The sequence below is a fragment of the Nylanderia fulva genome, unplaced genomic scaffold (assembly GCF_048542155.1).
Source record: "Nylanderia fulva isolate GAGA-0341 unplaced genomic scaffold, ASM4854215v1 Scaffold34, whole genome shotgun sequence".
NCBI lineage: Eukaryota > Metazoa > Arthropoda > Insecta > Hymenoptera > Formicidae > Nylanderia > Nylanderia fulva.
Genome location: NW_028190411.1, coordinates 219175 through 241590, shown reverse-complemented (window position 1 = coordinate 241590; position 22416 = coordinate 219175). Strand labels below are relative to the sequence as shown.

The window sequence follows — 22416 nt, the reverse complement described above, 5'->3', positions numbered from 1 at the left end:
CTTCTCTTATCGCCATCCATTTCCCAAGATGTCACATCGCATTAATCTATGTTATCTTGATTTTCTTTCCTCAGTTCCAAATCCCTGTATCGAAGAAATGCATGCAAAGAATAGAATATATTTTGAACATATATTGTAAGAATTAAATTTGAAACTTAATGATCAAAATGTCAATAAATAGCTTAGTATAATCTTAGTAATAATCTTCTAATTAATATGTGGATTTGAGAAAAATTATATAAGATAAAAAATAAAAAGAAAACAAGAAAAAGAGAGACAGGAATTCTTTGGAATTCTCTAATTTGCTATTTCGGCGTTCCTGACAATCTCCTTTCGTGGGACAGCGGGAGACCGTCGCTGCCGATCTGTCAAAAAAACGTCGTTCGCAGCATCCTTGGATCGCGGCGACCTTTCTCGCGGCGATCCACTCGAGCGAATTGCTCGTCGAAGTCACCTGATCGGCAGTAAACGCTATTTACCGGAAATACTTTGAAACGAGTCAGCTGAAAAACCAGAGTTAATAATTGCTTTTGTCCTTCGAAGTTATTTTCTTGAGACTTGCAAGTTTTTCTCGGAAAATTCCTTTAGCGAGATATCGTAAAATTATTTTAAATTAATATAAAAATGTTTTTATATCCCATTTCTTATGTTTCTTATACCTTAATATTCTCTGTGTTTAAACGCGAAATTTTTAAGTGAGACATGAAAGAAAAAATTTCAGATCTCGATGTTTAATAAATACTTTTTAAATTCCTATATCTTTTTTCATCAATGATCAAACAACGCCAATTTTTTCCGATCGGCACACGTGGCGAAAAAGAACAACACTTCGAAACGCGGGGGTTTATTCGAGCGGTATCTTTGCTTCCTATTGTCTGGCATATATTCGAGCCATCCCCCTCGCGATGGGGATGAAAGCATGAGCGGCGGCATATTTCAGTCGTCCCGCGTCATTCATGATCCCAGAGAGGGCAAGGCGATCCCGTCCGGCAATATCACTGACAAATTTAATGCCCAGCTATTAGGCAGCGGTGGGGTTCACCTCGTCCCTTCTATCTGCCTATTGTCGAAGTGGCCACGTGCACGATGACTACTGTTCCTCTCGCCCGGGCGAAAACGTTTAATCGTCATCTTGTCCGGAGACCTCCCGCGAAAAAATACCCTACGCCCTTGTCACGCTTGTCGAGGGTTATTGGATTTGCCCGTCGCTCGGAAGTGCTAAGTCGTTCGGGAACCTGCTAAGTTACACACGAGATTACACAGGCCGGTGTTAATGTTCGACACGATTTGATACAGTCAAGTGTTTGTCGAGACGTTATATGTTTTCGGCCGCAGCGATTATTTACCCTGCAAATAAATACAATTAAAAGAAATTTGATTTATTTCGTGCAACTAAATTTGCATAATCTCCGAAATTAATTGATTATGAAATATTTTATAAGAATGAGAATATAATTAATATAAAATTGTTATGAGTTTCCATGACGCGCAGTCTCTTTATAAGCGATTCAATGCATCAACCTACCTAAGATCTCAATGTTATAAGTTATAATTATTAAATATGAACGTACACAGGAAACATATTCGGATAAAATTTTATTCATATAAATAAATATTAAATACATGTATATATTATATAATATGTGAAATAGCCTCAAAACTTATGATACTAAATAATATGTAAATAAATGCATATTTTACACATAGATAAATATAATTAATAAATTAACAGTTTTTTAAGAGAATCAATTTAAAGAATGATAGACTCTTATTAATAAATTTATACGTATATATAATATCGATTTAAATATTAGCCTAAGATTTAATACTCTTCGGCGGAGTCTACTTCATCAGCATCTTCGATTGATCTTCTGAATCGAAAGCCACCAGTTATACCAACCGAGGGAGAGAGTCCATGGCCTCCTGGACGTGGTTCAAACTGAGTGTGACCTCTGATGAAACCATTATTGCCGAAGTTTCTTTCAGCCTGGATACCGAAGTGCGGTTGTACTGATTGTCCAGGTACTTTATTCAGTCCTCCGAAGACATCCGCCGTTGTACGACCATTATCAAAAATATTACGATTAACGTTAAGATCCCAGCTAGGTTGACGCATCGGTCCGCTCAGAGGTTGTGTTCCTTGAAAAGTTATCGAACCTTGTGGTTCTGCCTCTCGCCTAAAGCGAAAGCCACCAGTTATACCAGCCGAGGGAGAGAGTCCATGGCCTCCTGGACGTGGTTCAAACTGAGTATTACCTCTGATGAAACCATTTTTGCCGAAGTTTCTTTCAGCCTGGATGCCGACGTGCGGCTGCACTCGTTGTCCAGGTACTTTGCTCATTCCTCCGTAGATATCCACCGTTGCGCGACCATTGTTATACACATTGCGATTAGCGTTAAGATCCCAGCTAGGTTGGCGCATCGGTCCGCTCAGAGGTTGTGTTCCTTGAAAAGTTATCGAACCTTGTGGTTCTGCCTCTCGCCTGAAACGAAAGCCACCAGTTATACCAGCCGAGGGAGAGAGTCCGTGGCCTCCTGGACGTGGTTGAAACTGAGTGTGACCTCTGATGAAACCGTTTTTGCCCAAGTTTCTCTCAGCCTGGATGCCGAAGTGCGGTTGTACTGATTGTCCAGGTACTTTATTCAGTCCTCCGAAGACATCCGCCGTTGTACGACCATTATTATAAATATTACGATTAACGTTAAGATCCCAGCTAGGTTGACGCATCGGTCCGCTCAGAGGTTGTGTTCCTTGAAAAGTTATTGAACCTTGTGGTTCTGCCTCTCGCCTGAAGCGAAAGCCACCAGTTATACCAGCCGAGGGAGAGAGTCCATGGCCTCCTGGACGTGGTTCAAACTGAGTGTGACCTCTGATGAAACCATTATTGCCGAAGTTTCTTTCAGCCTGGATACCGAAGTGCGGTTGTACTGATTGTCCAGGTACTTTATTCAGTCCTCCGAAGACATCCGCCGTTGTACGACCATTATTATAAATATTACGATTAACGTTAAGATCCCAGCTAGGTTGACGCATCGGTCCGCTCAGAGGTTGTGTTCCTTGAAAAGTTATTGAACCTTGTGGTTCTGCCTCTCGCCTGAAGCGAAAGCCACCAGTTATACCAGCCGAGGGAGAGAGTCCATGGCCTCCTGGACGTGGTTCAAACTGAGTGTGACCTCTGATGAAACCGTTTTTGCCCAAGTTTCTCTCAGCCTGGATGCCGACGTGCGGCTGCACTCGTTGTCCAGGTACTTTGCTCATTCCTCCGTAGATATCCACATTTGTGCGACCATTGTTATAAACATTGCGATTAGCATTTAGATCCCAACTAGGTTGGCGCATCGGTCCGCTCAAAGGTTGTGTTCCTTGAAAAGTTATTGAACCTTGTGGTTCTGCCTCTCGCCTGAAGCGGAAGCCAGCGCTTACACCAGCCGAGGGAGAGAGTCCGTGGCCTCCTGGACGTGGTTGAACCTGAGTGTGGCCTCTGATGAAACCGTTTTTGCCCAAGTTTCTCTCAGCCTGGATGCCGACGTGCGGCTGCACTCGTTGTTTAGGTACTTTGCTCATTCCTCCGTAGATATCCACATTTGTGCGACCATTGTTATAAATTTTGCGATTAGCATTTAGATCCCAACTAGGTTGACGGATCGGTCCGCTCAGAGGTTGTGTTCCTTGAAAAGTTATCGAACCCTTTTCGGCTTCACGACGAGAACGCGGATTCTATAAAGAAAAAGAAAGATCAATATTCTTGTATAATTCTTCTAAATATAATTCTTTTGTATATTTGTATACGAAATACATGTTTCTTTATTGATATAGGTACTTATTTTAAATTTTAATTTATAGCTGAATTATGATTCTCTCTCGTTTATAAACTCTTTTTTTAATTACACTTGGCTATTAAATTATATCTAAAGGGAATACATCAATATTTTATATTTAATGAAAAACTTCTAATAATTATGTATTGGATATTGGATATTTTTTTATACATAATAAATGCTAACTTTTGACATCTGATAAAATAAGAATTACATTAATATATGAAGATCATTATTATATGCAAAGGCAGCTTTTTTATTTATTATCATATTTATAAATTACATATAAGTTTAACAGCAGTAATTCGCGAGAATGCAAAGATACTTTTCAATCTAGGAAATTCTGATTCAATGACAATTTCCAGATTTGACAAATGTCTTTGTGAGTCACGTCAGAAATACAAGGTAATTACAGCGTTAAGAATAATGTTACTAATCGTTTATGCTACGTCAAATGAGACAGGATTAGTGTGTGTTTATAAAAAAAAGTATTTTTTTATTAAAAATATGTGTGAAACATACATTCAATTTGAATAATTTAATAATCAAGTTCAAATTATGAAAAAGATTTATAAGAATCAATTTAGCTATAAATTTGAATTCAAAATAAACCTCCAAATTTTAACTTTGATTTACTTTAATGGTATTTAAGTAATAATTACTTACCTCTGGAATCAAATCCTTAGTCGGTTGTTCCCAATCGTCACTCGCATAGACGATAGCGCTTGATAAGGCCAACACACAAATAATTAACAACTTCATGATTGATAGTAATTAATTATATTCCTCTGGGAAAGTAAGGAATGTTTTCGTTTCTACTGCGAAACTACTTCTGATGCCTGTCTGCCTTACCTCGGTCGCTTATATACAAATCGTCGCGATTCGGGGATGTACTCTCAGGATGTTTTCCCAATGTTCCTGTTGCATTATCTGTCGCTCTGGGTAATACCCAGTTACTTTCGTGCGCCTGTGAGTTGAGCTCACGCATGCAATCGCTCGCGCCGGGGTTCCCTCGCGTGATAAAAGAAAATGTAAGGCTTTCATTACGTGCTTCTTTTAACACTTGCATTGTCACAACAATTGTTCACATATTGCACCTGCGTTTCCAATGATATGAGTAATGTTTTTCTCATTTTATTGATTTCGTATGACCATATTTGAATGACGAATACAACTTAAATAAACGTTGTCATGTGTGCCAGTTCTATAATTTTTTATCTTTTATTTAAGTGATAAATTATATTTTGTAATATGAAATTAGAATTGTTAATAAAATTATTACGAAGCAAAATATATAAATTTATTTGGTTTTTATATACTTGAAGATTTTAATATCACGAAAAAGTTTTATAATAATAATTTATTCTATTTTTTACTTTTAATAAAATACATATTTTTACAATTTAATTTTTACGATTATATTTTTTCTGTCTATCTCTCTCTCACTCTTGCATACATACACACACACACATACACATTAATATTTTTAAAATAAAATATAAAAGTTTAATCAGAAATCATAAGTTATCTTCTCAAGGTCTATTTTAATCTCTATATTTATATTACTTGAAAAAATTAAGTATGCAAAATTATGAATTATATAATTGTGCAAGACAACTCAACAAAATAAGCAATATCAGAAATGCAAGTGCATATCATATGCATTTAATCATTAAGTATAGATTGTTAAAATTTCTAGATAATAGTAGAAAAAATAATACATATAAGCTATACGTTGTACGTAATCAAAGCGAGAGTTCACAGAAATGTCAATAATCTGCGAACCGGGAATGTCCCTCATTCTTTATCGTAAAGTTATCGACCTCAGCATCCATTTGCTGTTATAAGATGAAAATCCTCTCTACACTCATAAAAAGATAAGTCGGTGATGTCCCTCAGGAATGACGTAGACGAAAGCCTAAAAATCTTAAATTTTATTTATTATCAAGCTTTCTCTATTTGACACAGAATCTCATCTACACTTAGTGGATTCTTGTCATTTTCTCTTAGTCCCGTCTCTTATTTTCTTCTTCAATTAATAACCATAATGAAATTGCTCTCTTACCTCGTGTCATTTAAAATTTGTGAATTGAACGAAATTTTTAAATACTCATTAAATACTGATAATTTCCATATAAGATAATTTGATTTAATTATCGTTATAATTGTATTATGTATGTGTGAATTATATAATATTATTAGTTATGTAGATTTTTGCAATATAAATAATAATATTATAAATAAATTTTTACCATTATATTAAAATAGACAGCTATCATTTGTTAAAAATATTATACGAAAAATACACTCAATTTTAATAAAATAAATATCATTTTTAACTTGTATTCGCATATCAGAAGTCGATCTTTAGTGCTCCATATACGAGCAAACAGTAACATTCCATAAGCGTTTGTGGACAGTAACTAAAACGTTCGCCTATTATACGAACAGATAATTGAATTTGAATCATAATCTAATATTCTCTCCAGTTGAGCATCAGGTAAATGGAAGTGCTTATTTCAAAGTCTACAGTCTAAGAAGTTTTGAATTGATCATTTTGTTTAAAATTTTAAAATCGATGATAGATTCTGTTCAAGAAGAAAAATTGATCGACATGTGCAACCGAATTGCAGTTTCGAAACCAAGAAGTAGTTGCATGTTTTAATTTCGATTTCATAAACTGTTTCAATAATTGATATAGATTTTTAACAAAGATGGATGTGGAATATAGTTTTTTTCAGCGTTATCACTGGTATTTCTTTCAGGAAGTCGAGCAAATTGAAAAAAACTAAAAGTAAAGATGAACATATATACATAATGAGCAAAGAGATAAAATTTAATCAATGATTATGAACGCAATTAAAATGGCTGAATATTTGTTAAATGTTCTCAATATATTTAATATGTATTGAATTATTTTTTGGTTCTAATAATATGTATTTTTAATAATATTATTCTAGTAAATGTACAACATGATTATCAAGCGATTATATCAAATAATGAAAGACATTTGAAAAAAATATTTTAATGTATGTATCACCGAAAAAACCTACGATTTTTACACATTCTTGTACCATGCTCTAAATTTTCTCTGAATTAATTCAATATCTGAAGATGTATTTTCTCTCTCTAATATTTTAATATTTATTCACAAATTTCGATTATTTATAACATTAAGAATCGACTGAACACATTTTTCCTCCTCATTCACCCTTGTATATAAATTCAAGTTCATCTTGAAGATCGAGCTGGATGCAAGTTGAAACCAGACCATAAGTCGGTCGATTGGTGCCGCGTGAAAATGCGATTTCCGCGACAGCAACATTTCCGTAGGAATTCCATCCTGAAGACGCCATCTTCACCCCCTCTCTCTCCCTTTCGCCATGGCAAATTAAGCTTCCCAAAACACCACGAAACTGTTAATTAAGACTCATTATGCGCGCTGCGGGGGATGGTTGCCTGGGATGGAAGGGAGGTGACCGTAGCAGAGGATGAAGACCACGAAGAAGTCAGAGGAAGGGGTAGAAAGTGGCAGGGAGCATGGAGATGGTAGGCAGGGGTGGTTTAACCCGAGTACGAACTTCTTAATACCACAGCTGCAGTCGGGTTCATTGTGGGATCAATACGGGGAGAACCCGTGGTAGTGGCAGGCCAAGTGCGATTGGTTCCAACAGTCGAGCACGGCGATTGGCCAACACTGGCACTACCAGGAGGCGGGTTCTGTCGCCACGAACCTGACCTGGTGGCTAGGGTGGCGGAAAAGAGGAAGAGGACATGCGGCGTCGCCGCTCGCACGAAAAGGACGGCGACGGGAACGGTTCAGAAAAAGACAGCGACAAGCTCCAGGGAGAGAGAGAGGGTGACACACGGTGTCGCGTCTGGGGGGTTTCAGTCTGTGTTCACCCATGAGAGACACACCACCAGCGGCGACACGCTCCGCTCACGTTGTGAGGGTGAGAGGGTTTCGTTTTTCGCTCGTTGACTGATCGTTCTTTATCACTTGTCTTTCGCGTTCGATCCAAATACATCGCGATCGGAGAGTACTTGCTGCTCCAGAAAATCTATAGCCGAGAATAAATCGGTTCGTCAAGATCGGCGGAAAAATTGGTGGAGTAAATTGTGAGGCGAGTTGTACATTGTCATCTTGAACTGCAGGTGATCCTGCGTATGACGTATGAAATGAAGTGTCGAAAGCGGTGACAACAATTCCTGCTACTAGCTCAGTGAAGTGTCAATGAAGTGTTGACGAGAAAAAATAAACTGTAAACTGAGACAATTAAAATTTATTCAATTAGAAGTCATGGAGAAAATTGTATATGTCATTACAAATGATCTTATACGACAAATTACTGTCCATTGATTAATGACAATTGATCTGTATCGTAAAGTTTTGGAAGAGGATACTTTGCAAGAAGAAACGTTTTGAATAGAAAGAGAGTTTTACAAGAATTAATTATTGGCAAAAAAATCTGCGAAGTTTCTAAAAATAAAATCATAGAAGAAAAAGTGAGACTATTACCAGGCATACGCTTAGCATATGTCTTCGTTTACCTTGTCTATCTTCGTAGAATTCTTCGTAAGTGATATGTCGCAATTCGACATATCTAACTGATGACAATTACCTGATTGTGAGTTCTTTGGCATTTGCACGACGCACTTACCAAGGAAAAAGAAAGGAGAGCGATTGACTTGTGCAATCTCTTGTTTCAACTAACTTGAAGAATTAGCTGCGTATATTTGTTGTAGTTGAGTGGTTTTCGAGAAATAAGAAGAAACGCGTGGAACTGTTTCTTTCAGCTGCTAAAAATATTCTGCATATATTGCATTTTAATTAGCGGAAAGAATTGTGTCTGAACGAAATTCATGAGAATATTTTACTGTGATTAACTCGTGATCAAATGCTTAATCTTTTGTAATTATTTCTTCTGATTTCTTTACAATATATACATCAAAGCATTTTGTGATTGTGATATAACAGTGACAAAAAATTAAACGTTTCTCTATAATAATATAACTAGACAAAAATAAATTGCGATTGAGTAAACGCGCGCGAAATACATTCTAAAATTGTAAATATCGAAATTATCATTCCTGCGTGCTAAGTGACTTGATAAATTTTTAAATAAACGTATCTTGAACAATAAAATTGGTGTAAGAAAATCAGTAAAAAAAGATCCAAGTGATAACAATATCCGACAATATACTATTCAATTTTTTATGAACACAACACATTAATTACAGCGTTAATTGAATGTATCTCGAGATTGTGAATAATTTAAAATATTTAAAATAAATATTTATAAATTATTGATCGTGTCGAGTCGTCGAAGAAACTGGAATTATTCGAGTTAAATACATATATATCAGAACAGTTGACGAACAATACATTAAACTACCTCGATATCGCTATGTGTTGCAGCACGGGCTAATTATCCTTAGTGTCGAATCTAGTGAATTCTGAATGACTCTTCACGCTTGAACCGAGACCGCGGTGCGCCATCGACGGAGTCGGAGGACGAGTTAAGGAGTGGTGTTGTTCAAAAGGGTGGTGCGACGTTCGGGTACGCAAGTCTGCAGGCCAGCTCTGGGGTGCCGGGCCCGGGCGGGGTGATGAGCTGCTCCGATGTGATGTATCAATATTATCCTTACCTTTACCAGACCCACCGGCCACCGCCGCCGCATCCGACCCACCCCCATGCGGCCCCGCACAGTCATCCCCACACTAATCCGCACGCGGCCCACCACAGTCCAGCCAGGCCGGCGCCCTTTCAACCCTTTCCGGCGGCTACGGCGACGCATCAATATGACAGGGTGAGTCTATGACTTTTATTTCGATCATTCATTTTATTTTTCTCATCAGGCACTACGTTGCTTTCGAGAAAAGATGTCAATCTCAATAATCTGTATAAAAATCATTAACAGTAAAATTAGAAATAAATATTATAAATATAATATAAAATTAAATTAAGTCTTTATATAACAATTGAAATATATAAAATAGATAAAGATTATTCGATTGACAACTGATTGATCAATGATGTTACGATATGAGAAAAAATCTCGTTGTCAGCGATCTCGTCGTTAATAGACGAGGTAAAAAATTGTGCGAAGACGTTGATAGAATACGTCAGGATGCCCATCTTTTTAAAGTGGTTTATCAGCATATTTTTATAATCCCGCTTGTACCCGGTAATGTTAAATCGCTCAAAGCGATTAAAAACAGATCTGCGTTCATTAAGTTTGACGCGATTGGTAAAAAGAATTGCAGTCATTTATATTTATAACAAGACTCGCTAGTATTTTATATCAAAACTGTTTCCACACTTATGGCGAACAAACATTTTTTATTATCATATAAATTAAAGAAATAATTCTATATATAACAAAATATATATATTTTTTTCATTTACATCTTATATTATGGGGAATAGTACAATGATAGAAGTGAGTTAAAATTCTTGAAGAAAGCAAATGCTTATTCATTTCGATGTCTCGTATCTTTTATATACAAACATAATTTTTGCTAAAAGTTATTACGTCTCTGAATTTTGAATAGCTTAAATTTCCTTGAAATTCCTCAATTTTTATTCAATCTGCCGATCAGGATTCTCAAATCGTATAGCAAGTTCCAGTTGTCGAATAACAAGTAGTCCTTCGATTCACGTCCTTTGAATCAGTGGTCCTCGATTCTTGAATTCTCGATCCTTCGTGTCCGCGAATATCGCTTAGTGGTCTTTCTTAGAACTCGAGGAACACCGCGCCGACGAAATAATATTGCGCCTAACTATGCGCATCCTGAAATAGTTTCGAGAGCAAGGCAAGAAGGAAGAAGTTTCCTCGGGTAACGCGTGGAATCGTCCGTGCATCATTTTAATTTGTCTGCTGGGAGATCAGGCGTGCCCTTGCCCTCGGCGAGCACTCATCCATGCATTCGCGAGTGCATCGTGGGCTGTCAAATTCCGTTTCGCCATCTTTTCCGGCTCGGTGAGAAAGTAACGTTTCTTTTTTCCAGTACCAAATTTCTTCTCTCTTTCACTAGATAGGTATTAAACTTGTAACTAATGATGCGAACTGAGAAATTCTTGAGAACTTTAGCTGTTCGGAAAACGAAGATATTTTAAGGATGGAAATGTGAAAGAATTTTTTTGGAAAATATTATCAAAGAATAAAAAATTGTATGATATTACTGGGAGACACTCCATTATAAAATTTTAATTATAACAAGTAAAAATTTAGGAATTTACAAAAATACTACGATTTAAAGGTCTAAAATCTTTATAATTTCTACATTTTATTATATCAGCTATTTGATTGTTTAGAAACTTAGCGCATAGAAAAACGAATAATTAAAAATTTTAATTTCAGGGATAATAATTAGATATAATTACATCTCGTTATCATAGTTATCTCGAGATACAATCTCAATAGAATCAAAACTACTAAAATTTATTAGCTTGACTGAGAAGAAGAAAAAGAAGAAATCTCTTAAAAGTAAAATATGTAAAATAAAAAATTAAAAGGTCAAAGCTGATATCTTCAGATTTTTTATTAAGTAATGCACATTTTTGAAAGTTTTATATAGAATTTCAGAATTCTAAAGATTTCCTCGGGCATTTGGAAATTTTCATTGAAATTTCAATGAAAAATTGTAACTTTTTTCAACTTTTTTACACATTTATGTGCACATTCTTGTTCAAAAATGTATTTAAAATGCAATTTCAGATTGATCAGAGTTGAATTAATCAAAGAAAGCCGACTATATCTCTCTTTCTTTTTTCCAAGACATATAGTTATGAGCGTCGTTGGTCCATTTATCTATCAATCTTCCAGCGACATTGTAGAAACACGAACGTTCCGACGTTCTCGCCACTTTTCTCTCTCTCTCTCCTGTAGTCGCGATCGCGAGATAACATCCGGCAAGAGCGTTAAGCGCGCGCGATACGAGCGAAGAGGAAGGCAAGGAGAGAAAGCCGATCCTGGACAGACGGACAGGACAGGTTCTCCGCGAACGAGGCTTCCCCGAGGGAAGAAGAGGCTCATATCCTCGAGTAGTTCACGCGGCCGACACGAGTTTACTTTTATTTAAATCTCTCTCCTCTTTTTATTTAGGGTCCTGAGAAGCACCGCTCATTTTGCTCCTTTGCCGGTTTCTCCGCTCTCGCTCTGTCTCTCTCATTCTCTGTCCCCGTGGTCCCTGAATTAATAGCCGCGCTAGTGTTTTTTCGCAGTGTGTCGGCCACAACGTGCACGCGTACGAGAAGGCGCGTACAGACGTGACGCACGTTAAAAATGCGCGTCGTTTTCTCACGAGATGCACCGAAATCGCCATGCTTTATCGTTCCCGCTCGCTTGGCCGAGTAAACGAGCGAGGAGTCCTCTCGCGAAGAATGATTTACGGAGTGTCGCGATTCTTTGGAGACCGCAAACATTAATTAATTCCTTCAAAATATTTCAAAAGAGACTTTAAGTATCGTTATATCAATATAGTCTTTATCATTGTTTAAATGTGAAAAATATTTCCTAAAGGGAACACTCGGGCTGTATGAATATATAATTCTAATTATACTCCTTGAAATAGAGATTATTAAGAATAATTATAGAATCAACTGATATCATTTTCGCGAAAACTCGCAAGAAATTATCATTGTTTAAATGTGAAAAATATTTCCTGAAGGGAACACTCGGGCTGTATGAATATATAATTATAACGATATACCTTGAAATAGAGATTATTAAGAATAATTATAGAATCGAGTGATATTTTCGCGAAAACTCGCAGGAAATTAGGCAATAAAGGGAGAAATTCCGAGATCGCAGAGCGCACGATCGTTTGTTTCGTCGGAGAAACGCGTGCGCCGAAGAAGAGACAGGTGCTGGTCGCAGGAGAAGTCCGCAAGAACCGGGCTATCCTTCATTAGCACTCTCGTTACTCGACTCCCATTTCTTCTACGCGCAGCGAATGCACACATTCGGAGACTGCATCGCTGTACAGTCTTGCGACATAGTCGCAAGTTATGTCACGCAGTTTGCACTCGACAATCGGTTAATAAAGATAGGACTAATAGATATAAAAACTGTTTCAATGTACTCGATTATTGAATATTCTTCATATTTGAGCATCTTATTTCATATAAAATTTTAATAAAATTGAAACTAGTCTCGAAGACTCGACAATTGAAGAGAAATCTAGCGTCCAAGCAAGGGACTCGAGAATATCTAAATTTTGTGCTAATAAAATTCAAAATATTTAGAATCTAGGGCACTTAAGGGCAGGGAGTTTGACGAACTCGTGTAATTCGGAATCCGAATCGACGTATCGATCGCCGATCGCGAATGAAACCGAAACAACGTTGTCAAGTATCGCGTTAATCGAGTTCTACCCAGTAATTACCTGGTTCCCCTTTCTCCCGTGATCTTCTCTCGGCGAACGATAATAAGCCACCGGGCGACTCCTTCACAAAACTGGTAGAGACACCGTGGCAACCCGATCGAGTCAGAAGGCAGGAGAGATTGAGAGTGAGAGAGCGACGGTGAGGAAGAGAGAGTAGTCGTAAAAGCGCATTTTTCTCGGATATCTGGCCGATTAATGAACCGATGTCGTCGCCAGGACCACCCCGAAGGACGCGCGTACGGGACGCTGCATCCCTCGCGAGAGATAGACCGAGACTATAATACCTATCCTGCAACCAGCTCCTGTCCGTCCACCTAGCAGCAGGTCTCAAACGGACCGCGCCTTTACCTGACCAAGTTTTACGATCGTCGCGCCGAGGTGGCGATGTGTCCTCGTGTTATCGTCCCGGCGGGATCTGGCCCGGCTAAAGCAGCCTCCTGCCACGGTTTCTTTTATTATATTTCTCCTCCTCCCTTCTTTCCTCTCGGTGCACCTCCTCTTCGTTGCCCTCGCGATTAAACGAACGAAGGACACAGCTTTGCCATCTGCATGTTCATCAATTTGACTTAGTTGCGGTGCTGTGCTTCCAAGAGGAAAAATAATAGATAAGCAGGATTTCTCTACCAATCTTTCGTGCCGTGTGAAGGAACGATTGGATGTGTATTATTTTATTCGAAATTGATTTCATTAATAATTCTGTTCGATTGTATAAAAATACATGTTTATTTTTTACGAGGTAATTTCGGTGTCTCGAATTTTATCCATTCAGGCTTTTCTCCCAGATTTGGTCCATATTTTTAACGCGTTGTATTCGCGTAACTTGATTCACTTGTCATTATTTTTCTCATAATTAATAATTAACGAGACCATCGTCGGACGATCGACTTGCTTTTCAGCGAATGTTCACCAATTTAACTTACAATTAGTTGCGATGCTGTTTCAAAGAAGAAAAATAATAGCGATAACGATATAAGATCCCTCTACCAATCTTTCATGCGGCAAAAGTGTATTATTTAATTCAATATAAAATTGGTTTCAAATTAATAATTCTGTTCGATTGTATAAAAATGCATGAGGCAATTTCAATGTCTCGAATTTTTTCCATCCATGTTTTCCTCCCAGATTCTGTCCATATTTTTATAACGCATTGCATTCGCGTGATTTGATTCACTCGTCATTATTTTTCTCATACTTAATTAATAATTAACGAGACCATCGTCGGACGATCGACTTGCTTTTCAGCGAATGTTCACCAATTTAACTTACAATTAGTGGCGATGCTGTTTCAAAGAAGAAAAATAATAGCGATAACGATATAAGATCCCTCTACCAATCTTTCATGCGGCAAAAGTGTATTATTTAATTCAATATAAAATTGATTTCAAATTAATAATTTTGTATGATTGTATAAAAATGTATGAGGCAATTTCAATGTCTCGAATTTTTTCCATCCATGTCTTCCTCCCAGATTCTGTCCATATTTTTAACACATTGCATTGTCATTATTTTTCTCATACTTAATTAATAATTAACGAGACCATCGTCGGACGATCGACTTGCTTTTCAGCGAACTGTCAATGTGTTATCAATCTTTCGCGCAGTGTCGACACCGCGCCGAGTTTCAAGCTCTGGCATTTCCGTCGCGTCGTATTAGGAGAGATCGACTACCGTCCGGTAATTTGTTGTTCTCGCTTCGACGGAATAAATTTCCACCGGGACTAGTTTCTCGGGCCAGATCGCCAGAGAGTCCTGCGCTCTTTCCTCTCTGCCGCTCTTTGCATTCCACCTATGAGATCGCTGTCGCAAACACTTATACAACCTGTCGCGGAAAATCGCCGCAGAATGCGACGCCGATTTCTAAAATCGTGAAACGATCCCGGCAGCTCGACCCGTTAATCGTGAGGCGGGAAGCCGATTAAAATTCCATAAAATTATAAGTCAAGAAAGTGGAATTATACAATCTCGCGCATCCCAAATCAGCCGTGAATAATAAAGATTAACCATCGCGCTCATTAATTAAAAATAAAAATATGAGAGCGAGATTGTGCAACCTCTGATGCATCTAGCAATAAATAATTTATATCTTTGAACATACATCGAATTATTGATAAATGTACAATAAATGAGAAAATCAGAGAGATATCTGGAACGACATACGTGCTGCAAGATTATATGCCAGATATGACACCTCGATAATTTTATCCCATTAATATCTTTTTATCTTGCATATTTCTGTGACATATTTTCATCCGACTTATTCGGCGAAACGAGCCTGAATTCCGGTGGCTCTTCCTCGTCATCGATCTTTCGCAGGAGCGCTTCCTGGGCGCGAATTTCGGGGATCTACGCCACTGTGCGAGTCACGCAGAAAATTCGCCCATAAAGCGCGCGGAACGACCGTAAAAGAAAGAAGAAGCGAAGCGAGCGGTACATTTAAACGCTTCCCGGGCGCGCACGGGAGTTCCCAGAGAGAAGCACGCAGGACGCTTACGTCTTTACTTAACCCCTTGACCAGCGGACGATGAGCAGCAACATTTTTCCAAGGCGAGACCAACAGTAGGGAGTCTCTTCCCATCCCTTCGTTCCCATCGCGCAAATCGCTTTCAATATTTGCCGGCGCGATCACGCGAGCATCTGATATCGGCGCGGCATTTCGATATCTCGCCAGGTAGACCATATACACGGTGCTCGTATAGCGCGTATGGAAAAACGAATTAATTACGATCAATCTGCGGGTCGTAAAAGCCGGCCCGTTCGACCGGCTGACCCTGTCGAAGTCGAGAAGGCGTTACTATACCGGGTATGAGCTACGATCGCCGTTTTCGTCGTGCTCGGCCGAGCAGGGAGCATCGACATCTCGGCGAAATTTCTTTCCTCTCCGCGCGACTCTTCTCGCTGTATCAGCGAAAATCAATGCAACGAGTTGTCGGCCGTTTGCGAGAATTTTGCCGAAAATTTGCATTTTTTAAATTAAATTTTATCGAATTTTTATACACGTTTAAATTGGAAGTTAATCAGGGGTGGCATGGATCTTAGATTTCTCTTTGAAATATGAAGTACAACTGTTCCTAGATTATTTCGCTTTATACGTGTACATTTTTTTAATTTGAGGCATTTTTAATGTTTTATCTCGAGGTGGTTGATTTTAAATTTCACACAATCTGTCAGGAGTAATTGAATAGATACCTTTTTATTATATACATTAGAATCAACGATTTCTATTCCAAACATCCTAAGTCCATTTTAGAGAGACGATACATAAATTTTAATTTAATTAAATAGGTAATAGTGCAATTTATTCATCGAAAGCTTGGTGTAGAATCTGTGCATCGACTTTTCCTTGTTGCACGCCAATGTACGTAAGAGATAAAAAGAAAGAAAAATTGAAAATAAAAGGCATACGACGGGGTAATATCGAGAGACGTTCGCCATGACGACGATGATACTTCAGACCGGTACAGCAACGGCATCCTCGACCGCGGTACGATCAAACGGTGCGGTACGGATAGAAAGAGAGCCGTAAGTAGGGGTGTTGCGAGGTCTCGATAAATTCAGGATCTGGAAGTCCGAAAGTCGTTGACTTTTTTATCGCCAGTTAAACGGGAAAATGGTGTTTCTACCAGCCTCCCGGCATCCGACCCTCGTGTGCATATATTATGCAATAAATGTTACCTATTGTTTATTTCTTCTCAGAAAACATACTCTGTATGATACACTTTCTCGCATATCTATCGATATATTCGATACATCGAATATTTTTCAATAAGTAAAACGAAGCACCTGACAGTTATGAATTTCATTAATTATTAATTACTAATCAAAATTATTAGAGGGATTAAAATATTTTTGAGTTTGTGAAGAATAAATGTATTCAGAGTTTTTTTTATCCGCTATATATATATCATTCTTCCCAAAACAAATCGCACGAGACAAAAATATTGAATGATTCACTCGACTCGCGAGTTATGGACGTCATCTTTCGCGCGATATAAAAAAAAAATTCGGCGGTCAGTGTCGCAGTTGTACAGCGAGTTAAGAAGAGACGCGCAAAACTTTCACCGAATCGTCGCGAAATCGAGGTGAACTCGCCTTACCGGTTTAAACGAAAAAATTAATACGTGACCCAGCGCGGCGGCGGAGATCGGCGACCGCGTGGCTGAGATAAAACGGCGTCCAGGTATCGGGAATCGGGTACCACGACCAGGTAAAGACAACACACCGCATGGTGGACAATCCGTTGCTCATCGGGCAAAAAATGATCGGACCGCTCCCGGTTTAAGACCTGATCTGGCTGCCCAAAGACCGGAATGATGACGATTCTGTCGTAACCGCTCGCGAATACTATCCGTTTCTCGGAGAATACAGACATTCTTCAATCGAACCACCACGTGGCATATTCGCGGACACGGAATGACTTTGAAGTTCATTTACAACTTATATAGCTGATACTTTTATAGCTGATTTTTTTTTATCAAGGAGCGCTCTGTATGTGTAACAAATCTCTGTAATTGAAACCGATAGCAATGATTTCCCAGACAGCATCGTGTCCAAAATTGGTGCATAAGACATCTTTAAGATGTGTTTGGGATATCATATCATAAGATTTCTTAAAGAAGTCTCAAAGATTTCTCAATGATGTCTTGTGCACCAATTTTGGATAATGGTGCTACCTGGGTTGGATCTAAGAAAAAGATAACTAAAATGATTAATTAAGAGATTTAATTTACAAGTCGCTGACGAATGAGAATAATATCCAAGGGCGAACGCGAGGCGGAAGACGAAGCAAGGAGAAGGAAGTATCGCGGAAGCGGCATCCGCTTCTTTTGTGCCGTCGGATTGGTGTCCTTCTCGTCAGAGAGCGCGGATGCGTTTCTGCTCGAGGCGAGTTGCATTGAATTGCAGATCGCGCGCGGACAGATGGACATGTCCATGGACGAACTCGCAGTCGCTTGTTGCGACAGCGGATAAAAAAAACGTCCAGAGACCCTGGAGATCTTCCGAGATCTCGCCGATCCCGTATCGTATCCTCGTAACCTCGATTCCACACGGCCGTTCGTATATTCTAGGATCTCCAGATATCCTGAACAGAATGAAAAGAAATGATATACGTATACCTATACTGCGAGGAAAGATTATATCGATACTTTGACATTTCTTTCTAATTCGTATTCCTTAAATCGATCGAATTTTCACCTGCCGTCTAAAGAAACGCGCGCGAAAGGCTTAAAAATGATCCTTACCCCTCGAGATGTATCGGTTCACATCGGGGTGAAGAATCGATGGCGATCGAATCTTTTGGCGAAAAAAAATCCCGCGTCAGCTATCAGCCCTCTCGTCGTTAGTCACGTGCGTCGCGCGGCTGGCCCATTTGTCTTTGTTCACTTTGCGCACCCGGTGTCCGAGAAAATGCCCGCGTGTCTATTTGTTACGAAGCCGAAGCCACAAATCACGCGCAACCCTCTCGTCGCCGCGAGGAGCTGCTCTCTTCCTCGCGCGCATTTTGCGAGCGACCACACTCGCTCTCGTGTATATTTAAACGCAATTACGCACATAAGAGAGCGGCCACGCCCGGTAATCCCGCCGAAACGCGCACCGCCGCGAGATTAACTGCGGCAAACATCGGGCAAAGTCAGAAGTCTGGAATCCAGACGCACCGTCGGGCTATCTCTCTCTCTCTTTCCCCGTACATTATTATAACCTCGCGCGATTCTTGATGAACACGCGTTGCGCTGAAGACGCATTTCTCACAGAAGTTCGGGATGAAACCGTGACATCGTCGTTTCTACATACCTGGCAACTCTGAGGAAAGAGCTCCGAAATCTATCTATCTATTCTTGTAGATACGCGAAATTATATACTCTTATTGGTGGCAGAAATTATGCAGGATTTAATACGTTACGAAATGTATATAAATACACCTGTTCTTCAGGATTTAATTAAATATTAAGTACAATATTGATAAAAAATGAAACAATTGTCTGAAATATTGTAATATTTACGATATGTATTGGCGATTTTGACAGCAATCGTCTCTCGGGGATTAGCGCGACTATGTAATTTAAGGGGATATATATTAAATGCGATTACTTTTCCATCTCTATCGGAAGAAACGAGCCGCGCGTATGCGGGATAAGTGGCGAATTAATAAACACCGTCGAGGCTCGGTGACTCGACTTGACTCGGGAGGTTGAGGCTTGAATGCACCACCAGCTGCTTCCGACTTGGTCCTCGGACTTCTGCGGTAGCCGGCGATAAGACTCCATTATTGAAATACCGACTGTTTAACCCCGCGGAATTCTCCCGTCCCTCTCTTTCTATCTCTCTTCAGAATTTCTTCCTTTTACTTCTCCCGACGCCGCCTTTCCGCGTGGCGAGTTGTCTATTTTCTCTCACCGATGCGGATTCCGAGGACTTTCTCTCCCCTTCGTCCAGTTAGGCAATTCCGTTAACAGAATACTAATGGAATGTGATTGTATTAACCTGTCGCTTTTGGGAAACTAATATACGGGCGTGTTCCGGAGGAAGATGAGAATTTGTAGAATTCTCCTCTTTTTCGAGAGCTTGAAATCGATACTTGCTCAGCGAAAGTTTGAACATTCTTGAAGATGGAAGCGTTAACATATAACTTCGAGGATGACTGCGTTTTGTACTATTGGCTGCAACTTTTTGAGCTTAAATATTTTGGCCGTCTGTATGTCATTAACAAGCACGAGAATAATGTTAAGATTCTACATTGTTAAAGAGAGCCAGTTCTCCGTCAAAATATCCTATAGGTATACGTTGAAGAAAATGATCGAACTGAATCCTCGATCGCATCGATATAGGCATTTCGCCGGCTCTTTCTGGCTGCCGACTACCACGTGACACGTGTGTTGGGCCGGATATTATTTGGACCGGACGGCAAGCAGAGAACTGGTCCGGTCGGACTGTTGATGTATCAAAGAGATACCGACGAATGTCGCTTGTCCGCGGCTCGATCTCCCGCTTAGATATCGCCGAACAATTTCTAATTAATCGCTCCGCGCGATTCGTACGCAGCTGATCAAGATGCAGCGTCCGTTTAGCCTCGCGATTTTAGCTGATCATCAAAAAAGTTCTTCGTTAAGTTCTTCGAAATTCTTCTTCACAATAATATTTCTCAAATTCGTCCCAGGATCTTCTGCTCACCATCCCGTTCACCAGTAGGTTCTAGAGCTACGCCCTGTAGCTATATGTTTTTTGCACGTTTGAGAACTCGTCGAGAATACTGAGACACTGGCTGTTTAAGTAGATGAGTGTAAGAGCAGAACGGCGCCTCATAAATTTAAGGGTGATCTGTCAAAGGACTCGCGAGACAGGAAGAGAGAAAGAGAGAGAGAGAGAGAGAGAGTTTAGAGATCCGCCACCGGTTACACTGCTATGTTCGGCTTGCACGTGCTCGCTCGGTTTTGCGCGGGACGCTCGAGCGCCAGTCGACGTGTAGGCTGTCCAGTAGGCTATGATTTGTCGCATCGCCTACCAGCTGCCGTCCTCGTGTTGCCGCAGATTTTTCGTCAACGACAAACGTTTAGCCCGGCAAAAATATTTCCGTCCAATCGCTTCTCATTCGCCTCGTTGTCCGCCGATTAATTCAACCCTTCGATTTTCGAGGAACATATGTGACGTCTAGAGAAACTTAATCGATTTTAATTTTTAAAAAAATGTAAGGAAGAAAGAGAAGGAAGTGAAATTTAAGATATTATTCCTAGAAATTTAGGATGCGAAAGGTTTAGAATCCCACGAACTTCAACTTCATCGACGTCTCTACGCGACTCAGGATCCGTCTAAAAATTTAACATTAGAATGGTCTAGGATCCCAGCATCTGTTTCCGTGATGAATCACTCGAGCGGGCCACTGACTTTGGGGCATGTAAATATAGAGGCGACGCGTTGTTCGACGTCCCGGCGTCGTCGTGCTGAAGGAAGAATACTCAGACATTGTCTTAGCTACAAAAACGCCGCATGCTTGTCGATATTTTGTTCGTTTTTCAAGACGTTCTCCAAAGCTCTCCGACAGCTTAAACTAACAAACAACTACTTTGTTTTATGCAGCAGAACTAGGAAGTTAGCAAGAAACAACAGATCCGTAATTATGATGATAAGCGGTGTAAGGTATTAAATTTATATATATATATATATATATATATATATATATATATATTTTATTTTATTAATATTTTGTTATATAAAAAATTTCAGCAACTAATTATAATTAACAATTGACACAAGAATTCGTGAAAAAAATCTCGTGCAAATCTCGTTAACTAATAGCATAATAATTTTATCGTTACGATTATCAAACATTCATTTCACGCTTTTATTTCCCTCGAAATAATTTTTATTTCGAGATGGGGCGATTTTTGTACGCAATACTTTGCGATATGCAATTAAGACAAGCGCGATAAAAATAGTTTGACGATTTAATTTATAATACAATGCGGTCGAGGACAATGTAGCGGGCAAACATTTTGATGCATTTTATGCGACTACTAAAGCCTGGCGATACGCCAGCCGACCAAAGGTCTATTATAGTTTTGTTATGACAGCGGGTCGTTTCCGTAAATTAATGTCGAAACAAATGTATCTCGTTTTAAGGGGCCGCCGGTTGTATCCCTAATTGAATCGATAAACACCATAAGTTAGCCGGTAACTAGTCATGTCAGCATAAATCACTTTTTGGAAGATGGGCTGTCACCTCGTGTCTTATAGACTTCTTTAATCTCATAAATGAACAAGATCGACCAAACAAAAAGATACAAATGTCACTGAACTCTAAATTCGATATACAAACCTACCTGGGATATAATCATGTATTTTCAGATTTTCAACAAGTAATAACGAGAATCTCTAAAATTTATTGTTGAAAATCAATTTTTCAATTCTATTTTAATTTTTTTATTAAATAATTTATAAGACTATTTTAATATGACGTCTTGTATACATGATTTTGAATAAGTCTTAATAACTCTGCAATAGATACATCTTTGCTCGACATTCTGTGATTACAAGTTCCTTGGATCCTTCTCGCGTGTGCCCTTAATTGCACGCATCATAGCATACGGTGTCTGTATTATCCTGAGAAACTAGAGAAGCGTTCGCGCCTCATAGAGGGAGGACCTCTATATTAACTCACTTTACGCCAACACCGTGCTTTCCATTAAATTAAGTCCAAGCCTTGCTGCAAGCCT

At 39.2% G+C, this 22416-nt stretch overlaps 2 protein-coding genes across 4 annotated transcripts in view; one reads left to right on the top strand and one right to left on the bottom strand.

Annotated features, from left to right (window-relative positions):
* Window positions 1-1581: 1581 nt before the first annotated feature.
* On the bottom strand, window positions 1582-4665 carry LOC114930968 (uncharacterized). Its single transcript, XM_029302846.2, has 2 exons — window positions 4486-4665; window positions 1582-3718 (listed from the first exon to the last, which is right to left on the bottom strand). Exons 1-2 carry the CDS (start codon window positions 4579-4581, stop codon window positions 1823-1825), a joined length of 1992 nt encoding a protein of 663 aa, XP_029158679.1. The 5' UTR covers window positions 4582-4665; the 3' UTR covers window positions 1582-1822.
* Window positions 4666-7730: 3065 nt separating this feature from the next.
* Window positions 7731-22416, top strand: part of vg (transcription factor vestigial) — a 46649-nt gene continuing 31963 nt past the window's right edge. For all 3 annotated transcript variants that reach the window (XM_029302887.2, XM_029302889.2, XM_029302888.2), the window contains exon 1: window positions 7731-9630. In XM_029302887.2, coding sequence (XP_029158720.2) covers window positions 9430-9630 — 201 coding nt within the window. In that variant the 5' untranslated portion in view covers window positions 7731-9429. The remainder of the gene's footprint in view (window positions 9631-22416) is intronic.